The 17,293-nt window shown below is 42.3% G+C and overlaps 1 protein-coding gene across 2 annotated transcripts; it reads right to left on the bottom strand.

The window, feature by feature from the left end:
• Nucleotides 1-1,698: 1,698 nt before the first annotated feature.
• On the bottom strand, nt 1,699-15,562 carry IL2RA (interleukin 2 receptor subunit alpha). Of its 2 annotated transcripts, none has more exons than XM_071734206.1 (6): nt 15,392-15,562; nt 4,427-4,612; nt 4,060-4,176; nt 3,535-3,771; nt 2,842-2,889; nt 1,699-1,952 (listed from the first exon to the last, which is right to left on the bottom strand). In XM_071734206.1, the coding sequence occupies exons 1-6, from the start codon at nt 15,450-15,452 to the stop codon at nt 1,909-1,911; spliced, it is 693 nt and encodes a 230-aa protein (XP_071590307.1). In that variant the 5' UTR covers nt 15,453-15,562; the 3' UTR covers nt 1,699-1,908. The 2 variants fall into 2 exon arrangements, with proteins under 2 accessions (XP_071590307.1, XP_071590308.1); XM_071734207.1 differs by having other exon boundaries at nt 3,565-3,771.
• Between the last annotated feature and the right edge of the window lie 1,731 nt (nt 15,563-17,293).

Genomic DNA, 17,293 nt, shown 5'->3' with positions numbered 1-17,293 from the left:
GGATAAAGGTGATTTTCTGTCTTGTGCTTTTGCTTTCAGCTCAGTCTCTTGTCAGGAGCTGCCCTTGCTGAAATTCACAGCAAGTTTCTCAGGCAGTGGCTGCTGCTGGGACTGAGCCCACTCCATGGTTATAGTTACTGCTGGAGAATGGGCTGCAGAGCCAAGGACACTGCTCAGCTCTGAGGAACATTTTGCCCTCCAAAAGGAGAAAAGGAGTCAAGAGGTCCCACCTGAAACCCTCCTGTGGGGAGGAACAGACAAGAGAAATGACCAGAATTGACCAAACAGAGGATTCCATCCCATCCACCTCATCCTCAGGAGAAATTGGAGGGATCACCAGGGTCAAACCCCTTCCTGCTTCCCTTTCTTCATCCATTCCCTGTTTGCTTCAGCATCCTGGGAGGATTCCATCCCTTCCTCTGCCTCTGCTCCTGATCCATTCCAGCCTGAATCTGTGTGTTCCTGCCTCCAGCTCCCAACTGCTCCTGACCCCAGGATTCCAGCCTGGACTTTCCCAGGGCTGCCCTGCAGCCTCAGTGGGGATGGGAGAGTTCTTGGGGGAAAGGGGGGAGGAACCTGGGATCAATTTCCCTCTATATTTGTATAGATCTAGTAATTTTTCCTATTTCTCATTCCTGTTCCATTAAAGTTGTGTAGTTTAGTTTCCAGCCCATCAGTCTCTCTCCCTTATTCTCTCTCCTTTCTTTATCAAGGAGGAGAGAGAGATTAATAGACAGCATCTGGCACTCGGTTTAATTGCTGGGCCAGTGTTAAACCCTGACAGGGGCGAGGCATCAATTTCATGAGCTTGGATCTGAATGATACAATAGTCTGAGAAATCTTCTCCACATCAGGAAAAAGACTTTCCTACAGCTGGGAAGAGACAGGTTTTCTATGGCTTCTTCTATATTTACTACGAGAAACCACAAAGTACTTTTTTCAGAAGATGCAACTTAGGCTCTCTTACTGTTTCATATCTCATTTATTTCCTATCTCATATCTCAAATATCTGATATCAGATATTTCATCACTTGTTCCAGCAGAGGGCCAGTGAAATGTAGATCACTCTTGACAATCTGCATCACAGTTGACCTTCTTCACTAAAACATGTTTCAAAATGTTGTCTGCATTTTCCATGGCTTTATCCTACCACAAACTGGAAAAAACAGCCCTGCTGATGTGGTTTTTCCCCTCCTCCATTTCAAGAAAGATCCCCACTTAGCAAAGAAGCAGAGACCATCAGTAATTAGCAAGGAACACCAAGAGAAATGGGTATGAGGATTAGCAAAGAGAAAGCAGAAAAGAAGAACTCCCAAGTGTCAAATAGGGATTATCTAGGCTGGGCAGCCTGGGAACAGGAACAGGATCAGGAACAGGAACAGCCTTTGTGCATCTCAGTGTAGGAACAGAAACAGCAAGGAGGTCAGACTAAAATAAGTCTGAAGTCTGAAGTTGTCATGGCATGGCTGAGAAATCAGGGGGGAGGAAGAATGAAGAATTATGTCATGGTATCAGATGCTTCACCAGACTTCCCACAGGTTAGCCAAACAGAAAAAAAAAAAAAAAAAAAAAAAGATTGTGTAATCTATCTGAAATCAACATATTTGCATAATTAACCTTAATTTCCCTATGGGATTAATTTTGGAACCATGGCTGGGACAAGGCATGCTTTTTGTTTTGAAAAGCTCTGATTCCTCCTTGTCTTGTGTCAGTATTTAATACCTGAACCAGACAACTCAAAATTCATTTAATACCAAAGAAGGTGTCTCAGGAGTACAACAGTGAGATGGTTGATCTGACTGATAGCTCTTCCAGTGATGGGAATTTTTTTTTTTTTTTAATTATTTCTTTTTTAGCTTCCACATTTTCCTGGCTCCATCCCACTTGTAGCATCCTCTGTTTGGTGAGTCATCCAAAGACAGCAGGAATGATAAGCAGAACAAAAAAGACAGCTGTTAAAACAGAAAATCATCACAGTTAGCTCTCAGTTTTATCTGCAATTATTGCAATTATTCATGTGGGAGAAACAGACAAGACTTGGGATAGAGGCTCATCTTCCTCCTATGCCCAGAGGGAAGAGTTGTTCAGTGTTGTCCCTCTGCTTTGATCCCTGGGGCAACCAAGACCCAGAGAGAGAAACCATGGCCAAATAAAAATAAAAAGAGGTACTGATGCTGTGGTCTGCAATATTCCTCCTTCTTTTTCTTTAACCCACTCCATTACTCCTCACTATAATGTGCACTGCAGCTGTCAGCAGGCTCCAGCTGGAATCAAGAGCCCTTGTACAAACCCTTCAGCATATATATGCATAGAAAGAGACAATTTCTATTTTAGCAACTAATAGCTGAGTGGAAGACAGGGAAAGGGAGGAAGAAAATCTCTTCAGACTGATCTAAACATATCAGGATAGCTGTGAAAAAAACATTTTATTTGTCCATCTTTTTTTTCACTCCTTTGAAAACGTGAAAGAAACATGTCATTTAAATATTTATATTTTTTTCTGCTTTTTCCAGTTAAATTTACTGACTGAATTCATAGAAAGCCTCAGAGAAAGAATCTGAAAATTGCTTCCTTTAAAAACTGGATTTTTTTTTTTATTTTATCTATTTTCTTTTACATCCCTTATGACTCTTTGAAAACATCTCTATAAACAGTTTAAACAATCTCTATTTGCACTTTCTTTACTCTCTTCTCACCCAGTACAGGGACATAGATGTCTTGCAGGATATTTCTTAGCATATATAAGGGCTTTATCTCTTTAGTGCTACAGCAAATTGAAAGCAACTGCTCTGGCAACAGGGGGAAGTGTGAAGTCTGAGTCCAGCTGAGGAAATGTCATACCTGTCACTGGCAGAGCCACAGATGAAGTGAAGAATGGATGAGTCGAATCTACAAAGAGAAAGAAATTCTTTATTTTGTATCAATTTGCTCTTCTGGTGATAAGCATCAAAGCAGTGACTGTAGCAGGATGCTCTGCTTCAGTGGGCCTGCCTCAGTTTCCCTTTCTGATTTAATTGCTCTTTGTCTCTCAGACTCAAACTCACTGCCCTGAGCCTGGAGTTGGAGAATTTCCACAGAAAGCAAAGGGCACAGTGAATTCTGAACTGCAAACAATCCTGGAATTATTAATAAAAGGACAAGGTGGTATGGATCCTAAATCCCTGAGCATTCATGAGGGATGCTTAGATATAAATTTTGGATTATCTTAAAGTGAAGTGGCAAGAGATGACCTATACCTTCCAGGAGGGAGGAGAAAGAGACTTTCTCTCATATTTTATTCCCAATGTGGCTCAATCTGCCCAGAATCTCTTGCAATCTTGCACTTAGTGTGAAAGGACACCCAAGATAAAGCAGGATTCAGCTCTGTCCTCACCACAGACATCACCTCCAGAGGTGACATCTCCATCAGTGTCAGAGCTCTGAGGTCCCATCCAGAACCCCAGGCAGGCTGTTCCTTAGGATTGATGCTGGGGGGGTCTGGATCCTGCACCAGGAGGTTATGAGACTGATGTGATGGCAAAGCAAAAATCTTACCTGGCTCAGCAGTCTCTGGTGGCCACTCACCTCTGTGGCTGCTGTCATTGGTGCATCTCATGTCAAAGGAGGTCCAAATGATTTTGCCATTCACCTTCTTGCAGGTCCGGGTGCCAGAGGTAGGGGGTTGCTTGTCATAACCTTCCTGGCATTTGAAATTTAATACTTGTCCCACGTAATACTGTTTGTTCAGGCTTAAAGATGCATGGGGAACAGTCCTGGGAGGACCACAAAAATCTGTGGGGTCATAAGGCAGCATATGCTTGAGCTTTTTGTCTACTGCTTTGAAACGAAATAATTTGCATTTGTACAAAATATAGAGAAGCAGGATATAGCAAGCCTCCCTAATTCCTTGTTAGGATGTAAAAAACTTGTTATCTTACACCAAAACACTTGTTCAGCCAAGATATTAAAGCAAGTGCTTTTTTTCTCTCTGTCTGTCAAAATAATTTAAAATTACTCATTTTTCTTACACTGCTTCTATGGATATCAGTGGAAAAAGTGAATGAATGTGCTCTTGCTTACCTTTCTGGTCAAACTCTGAAATGTTTCCTTGCTTTTGGGATGCAGGGCTCTGTGTTTTATTTTCTGGCTTCTGTGTAAAATCCAAGTCCATCGTGGATGACGACAAAAGTTTCTCATCTGTGGGAGAAGTTATATTTGCTGAAGGATGAACAGCAGACCAAAGGCAGAGCCCCCAAACTTTTAAGAGAGAGGATAATATTGTAGCAAGTTGCAAAATATCAATTAAACAAAGAATCATAGAGTGCTGGGCTAAAAGAGACCTCAAGGAGCATCTGATCATTTCTTAGAGCAATGCCCAGTTGTGTCTTAGACTGACTCAATGGAAAAATAGCTCCACCAGAGTATTAAAAAGACAATTATCACTTACCAATGCATTGGAAGTCCTTGTAGACCCAAGAAGCAACCCCCTCCTTCCGTTGACACCAAATTCCCAAGTACTGACCACGTCTTCTTGTGTAGCCCTCATCACATTCATAGAACAGCTTGGTCCCCAGGGGATAGGATTCAGCAGCAACATCAGCAAAGTCAGTCCTGGGGAGAGCTGGGCATTCCTCTGCAAAGAGAAGATCTGATAATCAGTTTGACCTCTGCATCTGCCTTAATCGCCAAGGACCTCCCACATCTTTCTGTCTTACCAGTACAAGATCATGTCCAGAGCTCAGTAAAGTATCTGGGTTTTTCCTCTGCTCCCAGTCACAGGGCTAAAATCACTGGATGAAACTGGATGGCATGGGGGGAACATGAGGGTAGCAAAGCTTTGCTCCTTTGACTATCTCTAAGCCAAGGAGAGTGTCTGGTGGAACGAGCAATCATTTTAATTGAACATTTTAAATTTTAATTTTAGTACAATCCTGCCCTCCAAAGCCTTGGTAGCTGTTGCTATTGGTTTTATAAGTAGAGATTTGTTCCAGATACAGAAAAATTCATAGAACAGTTTGGTCCCCAGGGGATAGGATTCAGCAGCAACATCAGCAAAGTCAGTCCTGGGGAGAGCTGGGCATTCTTCTGCAAAGAGAAGATCTGATAATCAGTTTGACCTCTGCATCTGCCTTAATCACCAAGGACCTCCCACATCTTTCTGTCTTACCAATACAAGATCATGTCCAGAGCTCAGTAAAGTATCTGGGTTTTTCCTCTGCTCCCAGTCACAGGGCTAAAATCACTGGATGAAACTGGATGGCATGGGGGGAACATGAGGGTAGCAAAGCTTTGCTCCTTTGACTATCTCTAAGCCAAGGAGAGTGTCTGGTGGAACCAGCAGTTATTTTAATTGAACATTCTTTATTTTAATTTTAGTACAATCCTGCCCTCCAAAGCCTTTTTCACATTGGAGGTAGCTGTTGCTATTGATTTTATAAGTACAGATTTGTTCCAGATACAGAAAAATTCCTTGGGAGTGTCTCCACAAAGTGACATGAATGAAGCCTGTGTTTGTCTACAATTTTTTTAGTTAGGAGGGGATGATTCAACTCCCTGGTGTTTCTTCTAGAGGAGAAAGATGTCCTGCAGTACCACTGCTTCCTAATGAAGCTTCTCATGGTCAGACCACAGAGCTGCTGCCTGCACCAGTGAGATATAATAAGTAAACCCAAGTCATTAAAAGTGGCAATCATCTCTAAGAAAACACTGAAAAGGGGAATAGACTCTCAGTTCTGACTGAGCACACCAAAGAGCAACTTACCTAAATATAACTTGTCCCAAAACAAGGACATGAAGTGCTGTGCCATCAGCAAATCATATCTAAATATACTTCTCAATCAGTTGGAATAAATTAATGTTAGAGCCTTTCAGTGCACTTGAAAAGCCCACTGAAGCTGAGCTGGAGACCCAGAAGTTGATTAAGGCACTACTTAATAATTATTTAAGGCCTGAAGGCTGGGAAAATCAAACACAAAGCAGGCTGGTTGCATCAGGGCTGGTATTTGGGATCTTTGGGTGCATGATCTGTGGTCCTTTATGCTTATGCACAATGGTAACAACAATTACAAGTAAAATTTCTTAGTCGTGCCCTCCCATTTTCTGCAGCCATAATTAATGCAGCCTTAGCAACCAGCAGGAATGACTGTGAAAAGGCCTTGAACCCCTGAGAGTTGCTCATCATTTGGTATCTGCCCTTGACTCCCAAAGTGCTTTCTCCTTGAGAAAAAGCCATGCCTTGCAGACAGCAGCACAATCAGAGACTCTCAGCCCCAGCCCTGCAATGTCCTTTTCTTTTAGAGCCACCCATCATTTTCTTGCTTTGATATTTTCTGCCCTTTTTACTTTTCATTATCTGGCTTCTTGGGAAAAGTCCCAAAGCTTGAGGAAGGCAATAATAAAAAGTCCTGTGAGCAGCTGAGCAGCTAAGCTGTGTGAGGGAAGTTTTAGTCCCCTTGTTTCTTGGTGTTATCAAAGGATTTGCCTTAAACTACATCAGACTGTGACTTCAAGAGGAGTGACTGTACCCGAAAGAGTTAACCACATGGTTTACCACAGACTGTCAGGGCGATTAAAATTAAAGATTTATCAGATTAGCAGCAAGCTGAGATCTTGTACTCTCACTTTCCCTGAAAGCTCAAACTCTGTTTCCCTCTAGACTTCAAAAGCTTCTTTGAAGCAGCCTGCAGATCTGCCTCTCAGCACGGGGCACTCAAACCTACCACTCTTCAGTCTCCTCTTAAGAAACCCCTCATCATTTAGCCTGCTCATCAGAAAGGAGAAATGTTCTTTTAGTTGAGATGAGGTTAGGGTTCTTCTAAACTCCCATGGGTCAGATAAAGATTGTGCAGAAATGGTGGGCATGGGTGACAGCAAGCAATACCCACCAGGCTGATGCTCTGAAACTCATCCACATTGCAGCTGGATCTCTCACAACATTCCTAGGATCCAGCTTTTTCGTTTCATCCACATCACTCCAATTCTGGTCTTTCCACATCATTGCAGTATCTGATTTCTTTGGCTTCTACAACCGTATTCTTTTCTCTGATCCAGAAAGCATTTGGAAAGATTAATTTCCCAGGTCTCATTGTGACCTTCTGGTTGCTTCCCTCTGCTGACTTCTAAGTGCTTCACTGTCACATCAAATACCCCATTTTCAAGAGCTTTCTCCTCATCAACCATCACAATCTTTCAATGCATTGGCTTCCCTTCCTAGGCCAGACCTCTTCACCAGTGAGTTTGATATCAAAGTCATCAGATTTGGGGTTTATTGTCCTACCAACCCTGACTCTGGGATGAGCTGTGAATGAATATGGATGTGCCAAGATACCCATTGTCATTATTCCCCCCCACTGTCTTTAAATGTTTAGTGTATCTTCAGAGGTGTTTCTGTTTGCTTGTTCTTTTACTCACCTTTCAAGAACAGGTGGGCACTACACATGCTGCTCAGTATTACTTCTGAATATTCTTGAACTTACACTGGGATCCTAAAATTCCTCTTTTTGCCAGCTATTTGTATAAAGAGTCCTAGCTATCAGCCTTTTGTAGACGTGATAAGAACTCATGATCACAATTCAGTGAAGTCTGAGAAAGGAAGCTGGAGTCTGGTTATCAAACCCAGAAGAGCTCTTAGTGCCTTGACATTTAGCAGCATCACATGTGGAGGCTATTGCTGTATTCAGACTCTCATCAGGGAAGAATAAATATCCCCCAAAGCTGTAAGGGCCATAGGTGGTGGCATATAGGTGTACAAGTGTTTTCCATGAGACTGAACCTGTCAGGATAATGTGGGAAGGCTGAGCAGAGACCTGGGGAGGTCTGGATCATATTGCCTACACAGAATGACTCTGGGGGGAATCATCCTTAGGAGTTCATTCAGTTTTTGTGCCTGAGGAAATGCATGGTTTGCCCCTAAAAAATCAACATTCCTGCCCTCTGGGTGATAAAGCAGCAAAGGGATTGGAAGGAGGCAGGAAACTGGGGAATGGCAGTTAGATTTATTCCTTAACTACGTTTCTGACTTTTTCCAGTTTTTATGGGAGATGAGCTTTGCCTGTTTTGCTGTTTTGCATCTGCTTGGGAATTAGTTGTCAACGTGTTTGAGTTGGTGTGATAGAATCATAGAATCATAGAACTGGCTGGGTTGGAAGGGACCTCAGAGATCATCAAGTCCAACCCTTGATCCACTCCCACTGCAGTTCCCAGCCCATGGCACTGAGTGCCACATCCAGGCTCTTTTGAAATCTCTCCAGGGATGGAGAATCCACCCCTTCCCTGGGCAGCCCATTCCAATGGCTGATCACCCTCTCCAGAAAGAAATTCTTTCTAATGTCCAACCTAAACCTCCCCTGGCACAACTTGAGACCTCTTGTGCCCTCTTGTCTTGCTGAGAGTTGCCTGGGAAAAGAGACCAACCCCCACCTGGCTCCAACCTCCTGGTTGTATAGGAAGGTATAAATCTTGTAAAAGGCCAGCACACCTCAGCAAAACCTGCTTCCTACCCTCTGGAGGGACATTTTTGCACAGCCCAGCTTTCCCCTGGATCCTGCACCCCTCCAGGGCTACTCCAGGGCTACACTTCTGCTAGCAGGAGATTACAAGACTCACAAGACTCACCTTCAAATTTCCTCTTGGAGCATTTATTGGTTGCTCCCTCTTTCCTTTGCCCCCCACCTCTATTTTTCCATCCCCATGACAAGGTGCTGTGTGTCTGTTTCCTTCTCTTTCAGCTCCAACATCTTCTGTCCTCCTTTGCCCTCATTTACAAGCTTCATCAGCCCTCACCAACCACTCTCATTTCCACACCTCAAAAGTGCCCTGTGCCTCCATTTCTTTGCACTTAGAGATACTAACATGGTGCATTGAAACAGGACAAATAGAAAAGCTGATGTAATGGTCTTCAAAGGATTTAGCACTTCTATTGGTTGCAGAATTGCTAAAATTGCTGCTAAAGCAGCTAGGAATCTGAATTTTTCCTGATATTAGTGGATTTTTGGTGCCCTCAGCATTTCTGCAAATTTTGGAACTGGTTTCAGATATTATCATATAGCACATGGAGATTTGCCCATCTGTGAAACATGAAAATTAAACAGTAGTTATTGCATCCTCTGGTGTGCTCCTAAAATTAGGTTTGGTAAATTTTCTGAGATTTGCAAGCCACTCCCTATATTCTGAGCCCTAAGATAGGTGGGATTCATAGGACCATAGACACATGGAATGGTTTGGGTTGGAAGGAACCTTAAAGATCTTCTAATTCCAACCTCCCTGCCTTGGGCAGGGACACATCCCACCACACCAGGTTGCTCCAAGCCCCATCCAACCTGACCTTGAACACTTCCAGGGCAGCCACAGCTTCTCTGGGCAACTTGTGCCAGGATCTCACCACCCTCTCAGGAGAGAATTTCTTCCTAATGTCTGAACTAAATCTCCCCTCTTCCATTTTAAAACCATGACCCCTGGTCCTACTGCTACATGCCCTTATAAAAAGTCCCTAATATTACTTAAATAATGGTGCCTGGTGATATCTGAGTGTCTTAAGGCATCTGGGACTTTCACATGAGCTGTTAGACATCCCACAGAAGTTATTGGGTGCTGATGCCAGGCAGAATACCCTTCCCATGCTGTCTTTTGTGAGTTCATTGTCATGTGATAAATAAATCTTTACTTCTTTTGGTTACCCTCAGCACCTGGCATCCTCACAGGCTCACTGAAAAGAAAACCACCATCTAAATCACCATCAGTTCTTCCACCACTTGGGTTTCTTCTCTGAGCTTTCCCAATCACATACCCAACTGACCCAACACAGAACTGCTCACAGCAGACGTGCTGGCAGCATCAGGATTTCTGAACCCTTCCTGCCTATTTCCTCTCCATGTCTGAGTGGGCAGAGCAGTATTAGAAAAGGCATCAGAAACAACACCTTTTGTCCAGAAGAAGTGAAGGAGGAAAATTTCTAACAGGTTTTTTTAGCATTAGGCAAACACAGACAGTGAGTCACACCAAGCCAACCTGAACTCAGAATTTCCTCTGTCATATGCCAGTGTGTCACCAGTGCTGACATTATTCTGATGTCAGGTTAAAAAGGCAAGGTGCAAAAATAGGACAATTTTCCCCTAAATACAAAGGCAGTTAGATGGAACTGGTAGGAAACCAGCTGGTCAGAAGATCTGGGGAGAAGCAGCAGAAGAAACCAGGGGTTCACATCCCTGCCACATTCAGAGATGAGTGGAGTCTCTCTCCAGAGATACCAAGATGTCAAACCATGGCAAAACGAAGACATTTCCCCAGGTGTGTCTGAAAAGCTACTTCAGCCCTGGGTGTTCCTCTGCTCTCTGAAACTTTGTACTCTTGATTTAGAGCATTTTCTTGAAGATGAAACGGATATGAGTGAAGAGAAGGAATTGATACCAGCAACTGGACTGAAATGGTAATGAACTTTTTCTGACTTCAAAACTTATTCCCAAAGGGGCTGTTACAGCTCTGCCTGTTTCTTTTGCCTCTGATTAATGTCATTTGTTGTCTATGTGGACTTGGAAGCTGGTAATAGATCCCAACTGTGGGGCTGGAGTGCAGACCTGAAGTTTATGGCAATTTGCCTGTGAGATTGTTGTTTCCTTTGCCATTGATTACAAAGAGATTATCTTAAAGTTATCTTTGTAATCATGAGTTTGCAATTTACATGACAGGAACACAGCGTGGATGAAATCACCAGGGGTAAAATTTAATGCAAAGGGAAATGGAGGAGAGATCAGTCCTATGGGGCAGGAGATGAGCTTTTAGATACCTTAAATATTAACGATAATTGTCCTGTTCTAAGGATTTGGCAGTTCAATGCCTGCTGAGTTTGTTGCACTAGGGTTGTGTCTGGTGGAAAGCCACTGAAAAATAAACTGCAATATGAACCATCAGGAGCTGTCTCTGAACAATTTCTAGAACCAGAGCAAATTTGTGTTTGGGGCAGGGCAGATGCCCTTCTCTTATCTCTTGCTTTGCCACTGACCAGTGGAATCCAACACAAAACAAATTTCCATATGCAGCAAGGCTAGAGTTAGGTTGGCAGTAGATTAAGCTTTCTCATGCTAAATATAATTTATATAATAATTTATATAATTTATATATATATATAATACTTATGTAATATGTATAATTTATATAATTTATACAAATATAATTTATCCTTCCATGAGAAGTGGGGCTGGGCACTGTCTCTAGAGGACAGCAGACCCCTGACTTCAGTTCTCTAAAGCAATATTTACAGATTCTTCTCTCTTTTTCTTGTCTACAGTGGAGGAACCACACTCCTACATGCTTGCAGTGATAATCAGTGTGGTTTAGCATTGATACCATTTTACAGCTTTTTTTGCTGTGAGTTTCCAGCAAAGGTTGTGGTGTCTTCTACTGCCCCAGGTGTTTCTTTACAACATCTGCCTCTCCTCTTTGTAAACCTAACTACCCCCATTCATCATCAGTTTTCTCCTGTATTAATGCAGGGACTGAGTGCCACTCAGCCCACAAAAAGCAGGCATTTTAATTCCTTGGGTGGTTGCTAAAAAGAGGCTCACAGGTCATGATTCAATGCATCCTTTCTGGTAGATGAGCAGTTCCCTGAAACTGTGACTGTCTTGTCCCTGAATGGCTTCAGTAGGGACCCACTTGTCCACCTTGGTGGGGATATTAATGGTGGAGAGAGCTGAATTTCAGCTGAATTTCAGTAAGATGAATTTCAGTAAGATAAATTTCATACCAGCCCTGGCAGGGATGCTGGGCTGGGGGCCTGAACTGTGGAATTGGAAGAGGGAGCACTGGGGAAGAGGGAGAGTGTTTCCCATGGCAGGGGCAGAGAGGCAAATCAGCACAGTACACTGTGTAGAAAATGGACAAAGTGGAGAATGGGGAACATTTGTTTTTTCTTCCTCTGTTGTTTCTGGGTGTTTGTAACTTTCTTGGTTCTGTGGTAAAGCCACAGAGCTCAAACTCTTCAAAGGCAACCACTGCACAGGGTATGGTTGCAGGACTCAGTGTCTGGTTTTGGGAATATTGCAAGGGAAAGCCTTGTTTTGGTTTGTGACCTTTGGGTTTTGAACAGGCTTGGCTATTTTTATTTTTTTTTTTAAATCTGAGACTTCATTAATAACTGCCTCTCCAGTACTTTCATCTAAAGGGAAAAAAATATATTACTAAGAAAGAAAATTTGCTTTTTAAACAGCAGCAGAAATTCAGATCCCTCTTTCTGGCTAGAGCTTTTTCAGCCTTGCTTTTAGTTGGGTTGGAAAGGCAGTAGAGAACATCCTCACTGAAAAGAATTGAAATGGTTGACATGAATGTGTTCCAGTCCTGAGTAACAGTGAAAAGGGACTCTTTTGGATTTAAAATGTGACTTTAGGACCCATCTCCTGTGACTTGTGGCTTTAGCATGGTCACTGAGCTTTTTGGTGGGACTCTCAAGAGTGGTATAGAAATTATTTATTAGTGCTGATGAATTTTCTGACCTCATTTTGCTGAATAGAGTACTGTATATTCTTTATCTGGGGTGCTCACACTTGACAGGTGGAGAATATAAAGAAAAAGCAGTGGATAAGAGTGCTGCTACCATGACAGGGAACAGGGAGGCAAGTGAAAAAAGTCATGGAAAGACTTTGGAAATAGGGGGTTTGGGAAGCATTAGAGAAGATGGAGAAAAAACTTGGTAAATCAGGTTGGTCCAAGACTTAGGACAAGGAACAGGAGATGAAAACATGGGCAGAAAAAAATCCAAAAGCTGGGTTTTGATGATGCAATTAATGAAATAGGGAAAACAAGAGAGGCAGAGCATCAAGGAAGAAAGCATGGAGACCAAGATTGCAATAGTGAAAGCAATTGTGAGCAAAGCCAAAGGTAATACCTTTCCAGCAGAAGTTAAAGAGAGGAGGTTTTGCTGTAATGAAAGGGTAGGACATAAGATCTCATCTCTGATAAAGTGGGGAGAAGATTTCTCCATATGAAGGCAGCAGCAGATACTGCAGGATCTCTGTCCACAACATCTGCTTGTCCTCAGCAGGATCACAACTTTAACATTTTTTTTTTATTATTGTAGCTTATGTTGGGCACTTTGCTGCTGGTAGCTCCTGTAGCTGGAAGATTTCTGAAAGTATTTGTTCTCTGGTTGACCTTACAAGAAATACTTGCATGTGTTTGACAACTTTAATTTATTCTGCATTGCATTTCAAGTCCATGGGAGAGAGCACTAATATGCAAGTATAATGGGGAAGAAATTCCTCTCATTTACATAATGGAGCTCTGGTACCCATCTTGTGTGAATGAATTTCAGTTGAATGAAATACTTTCTTTTGTGAGATTTAATCCTATCCAGGCTTAACTTGCAAATCTATTCAGTGTATTCCTGTAAGCTGAACACCAAGATGGAAAAGTTATAGAAGCACAGACCAGCTGTTAAAGTTGGTTATAAAAAAGTTACAGAAGCACAGACCTGTATTTGACCCTCACATAGCACATTTCAAGCTTCATCCATACCTGCATCTTCTTGGCACTGCTGCTGTGCAGTGTAAATGAGACAAATGTGATGGTCTTCAGAAGAAAATCCAATTTTTCCTTATCCTCTTTACCACTAACCTGTAGCTTAAGTCTTACTAAATGATAGATTAAAGCCTTAATTTCCCCAGATACATAACAAAAGAATTTTCCCTTGCTTTTGAGAACTGTCAGTGAAACTGTTCTGTACAACAAAGTCTTTTTATTTTCTTTTTACCCTAATTGTATTTATTCCTGATGCTGCATTTTGCCAGAAACCCTCTTGCAAGCAACAGCTATGGCAGGAGCTAGTTACAAAGCTGAATTTGCAGGGCCAAAGAGACTGAGGCAAAATAATATGAATAGCACAGGATGTCCTGAGACATAGGAGAATGGAACTAGAATTTGGAACAAGGTGATCCTTGGAATTAATTTGTAAAGGTCCCCTCCAGCTGAAACCATTCTATGAATTAAAGCCAACAGGTCTTACAGCCACAATACCATTCTGCAATAAAAAAATCTGAACTGGTAAAAGATGGTAACTTAGTGTGTTCTTTTCAGGGAAAAGTTAAAAAAAAAAAAAGTCAAAAATTGTATTTAAACATGGGGAGAGAGTCTGATAAATACAGAAAGCTGAGGAAAGAAGAGTTCAGTGACACAGTGAGGAATGCAGTGCTCTGCAGTTACTCATTCATTAGACTACTAAATACCATCAAGCAGGATAAAACACCACTGCTCTTAATACCCCCCATTTTTTCCAAAAAACAGAGAGATTTCTGATAAAACGAGACTTGCCAGCCAGATATCACACAACCTGTCCCAGTCACAGTAATACAGAAAATGTGATGTGGGGACCTGACTCATCCCAGAACTGATCCTACTTGTGTGTCTCTGGCTGAACATCTCGAAGTGATGCTCCTGCACACAGCACTGAAACACTTGCCATGGGCACTACACTTCATTTGGCAATAAAAAAGCCCCATGAAGCCTTCACTGGCAAAAAATGCTTTAATGAGAACAGAATCACCTGGGGGTTAAATATTTCTGGAGGTCCTGACTGCATTAATGAGCTCAGTTCTAAGGAACAGAGTTTTCCCTGGAGGAGCCCTGTGCCTACTGCAATCCCCAGCCCTGCTAGAGCTGAGCCATCAGCAGTTACAGGGCCAATGTACCCAAGAACCTGCCTGAGGCTCTATCTGCTCACACTTCTCAGCCTGGACATCACCAGCAGATACAGAAGGAAATATCACATTTATGGAGCCCTAAGAATTTAAGATTTTAATTATTTTTTTCCCCTCTGAACTAAGCAGTTTAAATTGACCTAGGCTAATGGATCACCAGACCATTTCTCAATACCTTTTCATCATAAAGAAGCCAAATATAAGCAGTATTTATAAATGTATAAATGTATAATTTATAAATGTGCAAAATTATGCTGGATGGATTAGCTGCCTCTGTTCACAGTTTAATGGCACTGCTGGTTGTGAGTTGTGGCTGCAAGAATATTTGGTATTTATAGTACCCCCAGTAAATTTGGATGGCACCTTTTAACTAATAGCCTTGCAATCATTTTTACCTGTCGAGGTGATGACATTCCAGTGTCTATTTTTGTATTTCCTAAAGTCACAGGGAAAATGGAAAACAAAACCAAACAAAAACAAATTCAAAGAGCTGCCTAAGGTGCACAAAGCTGCTTTGATCTGCCCACTGTGCCAGTGATGGGCTGGAGGATACATACATTAGTCAGACAAAAATTACCCTGTAATGCTCTAGATGGTTTGTGAGAACAAACCCCATTTCTTTTCTTACCTGAAAGGAGTTAGGATGTTGCAAACATCCTCCAGCAGCCACCACAAAAAAGCAAATCTTATTTCCCCCCCCCCAGCAAGAGCCAGAAAGAATCTTTTACCTGGCTTGTTCCCCTTGATAGATCCAAGCAAGAGCCACATCAAAAGGCACTTGAGATCCATGGGACTTGTTCTTCACATCTTTTCTTTGCAGCCCTGAGGATGCTGAAGTTTCTCAGAAGTGATGGGCTGGTGCCCACCAAGCATCTGTCTCCTGCCTGGATAGAGTGGTGGAGGGTATCACCCTGTGTGCTTGTCAAAGACTCCTCTTTGGTCAGCAAATCATTGCTTTGCTGGCTGACTCCACAAGAGAGAACAAACTGTTCAGGTATTAGTAGCTTTTATCTAGGAAATCAAACTTACTGCTCAGTGTGGTGGAGCTTGCCATCCTGTAGAGGAAGTGGTTTGACACATCAGAGCTGCTGACTCCAGAACTGTTCCTCTGCAGCTGAGGTCTGTAGAAATGGGTAAGATTTTAACAGGTTTGTGCAGCCACTTGATTCCTCATCTGTGTCTGGACAGGGATTTGAGAGGAACCAGAGCTGGGGGATAGTTGTCCAGTGTATGGCAATGGATATCAAACACCTTCTGTGGGCTCTGCCCAGAAAGAAAAGGTCCCATGTGGTATCAATTTAGCTTTTTGGAGGTCTGTTAATTATGATAAAGCTACACTTCAGTTTTCAATGTACGCTGCAGGATTGGAAAGGGTTTCTCTTGCTCCTAAACTGCCTGGGTTTGCCACGCTTCGGTGAAATTGTTTCTTCCAAATGTCAGCAGCAAGCTGGAAATTATCAAGGAAGTATCACACTTCATGTAGTTTTTCTACAGCCATTTTCATAGAAATTACTATCGTTAGTACCTAGAGAATTAGTTGGAATAGACTATGAAAAACCAGGTCTAAATTACCTGTGCTATTTGTTCATTATTGTCACATGCTGGACATCAAGTTCTCCTTTACAAATCCATAGTGAATGAAGTCTTATGAACAGACTCATCCCAGTCTAAGAAAGTGTTAAGTGCTAAGAAATAGATGTGATACATTTTTAAATGCCACTGTTGCACCAGACACAGAAGATGCTGTGTTGGAATCTCTGCTCCTCACTGTCAGAGGCTCTCCTGTCCTCTCATCCATTCCAGGATGCTCCTGGGAAAAGCAGCTGACTCAGGGGAGCCTCTTCTGGGTGAGACACAAACCAGACCATTTTTTGGGAGGATTAAATGAAGATTTCATACCTATGGGAGGCTGCACAAATGTGCATCTTCTTCTCCAGGGTGTTGAAAGGTGAAACCAAGACTTCAGGCAGTGCCCAGGAGGGCAGCAGACAGAAGAGATGCTACAGCCCCTGCTTGTTCTGTCTCCTGAAAATTCTTCCTGTGCTCTTTTCATGAAAACTTTTGTGCTGCTTCAGTGATACAGATAACAAGTCCTCTTGGATGGTCTGGTGGCAATGAGACTTTGGCCAGGAGGCTACTGCCCAAACAGTGTCAGGGGACAGAAATGTGTCAGGGGACAGAAAAATAATAAAACTTCTGGAGCAACCAAAAACGTGGGTAAAACGTTTGCTCATCCATGGGGCTGCTTAATGCTCCAGAGATATTCACTGCCTCTGGTCTAGTACCAAATCATCTTCCATATTTCACAGCATAATAGGAAACATTCATGCCAAAGCCCACTGAAGGACTCGGAGAATTTTGCTCTTGGAACATCTGACAAAAGCCATAGATTTCAATTCTTTCCTTCATCTTTTTCCATGATAGCTGGAGATCTGCAACTGTACATGCAGAGCTGCCAAATAGCTGTGTTGGTAAAACATATCTGTTACATCACACCAAAAGAAATCCAAGGCTGTTTATCACAATTTTTTTCCCCTCCTAAACATTTGGAGATAGATGAATTTAGTTTGCAGCATCTCCTTCTATTCCTTGCCTGGTCAAACTGTTTATTTTCATAGCTATTTTCATGA

The sequence above is a fragment of the Heliangelus exortis genome, chromosome 1 (genome assembly GCF_036169615.1).
Source record: "Heliangelus exortis chromosome 1, bHelExo1.hap1, whole genome shotgun sequence".
Classification (NCBI taxonomy): Eukaryota; Metazoa; Chordata; class Aves; order Apodiformes; family Trochilidae; genus Heliangelus; species Heliangelus exortis.
The sequence above is the reverse complement of the archived record's forward strand: the minus strand, read 5'-3'. Positions and strand labels throughout refer to the sequence as shown.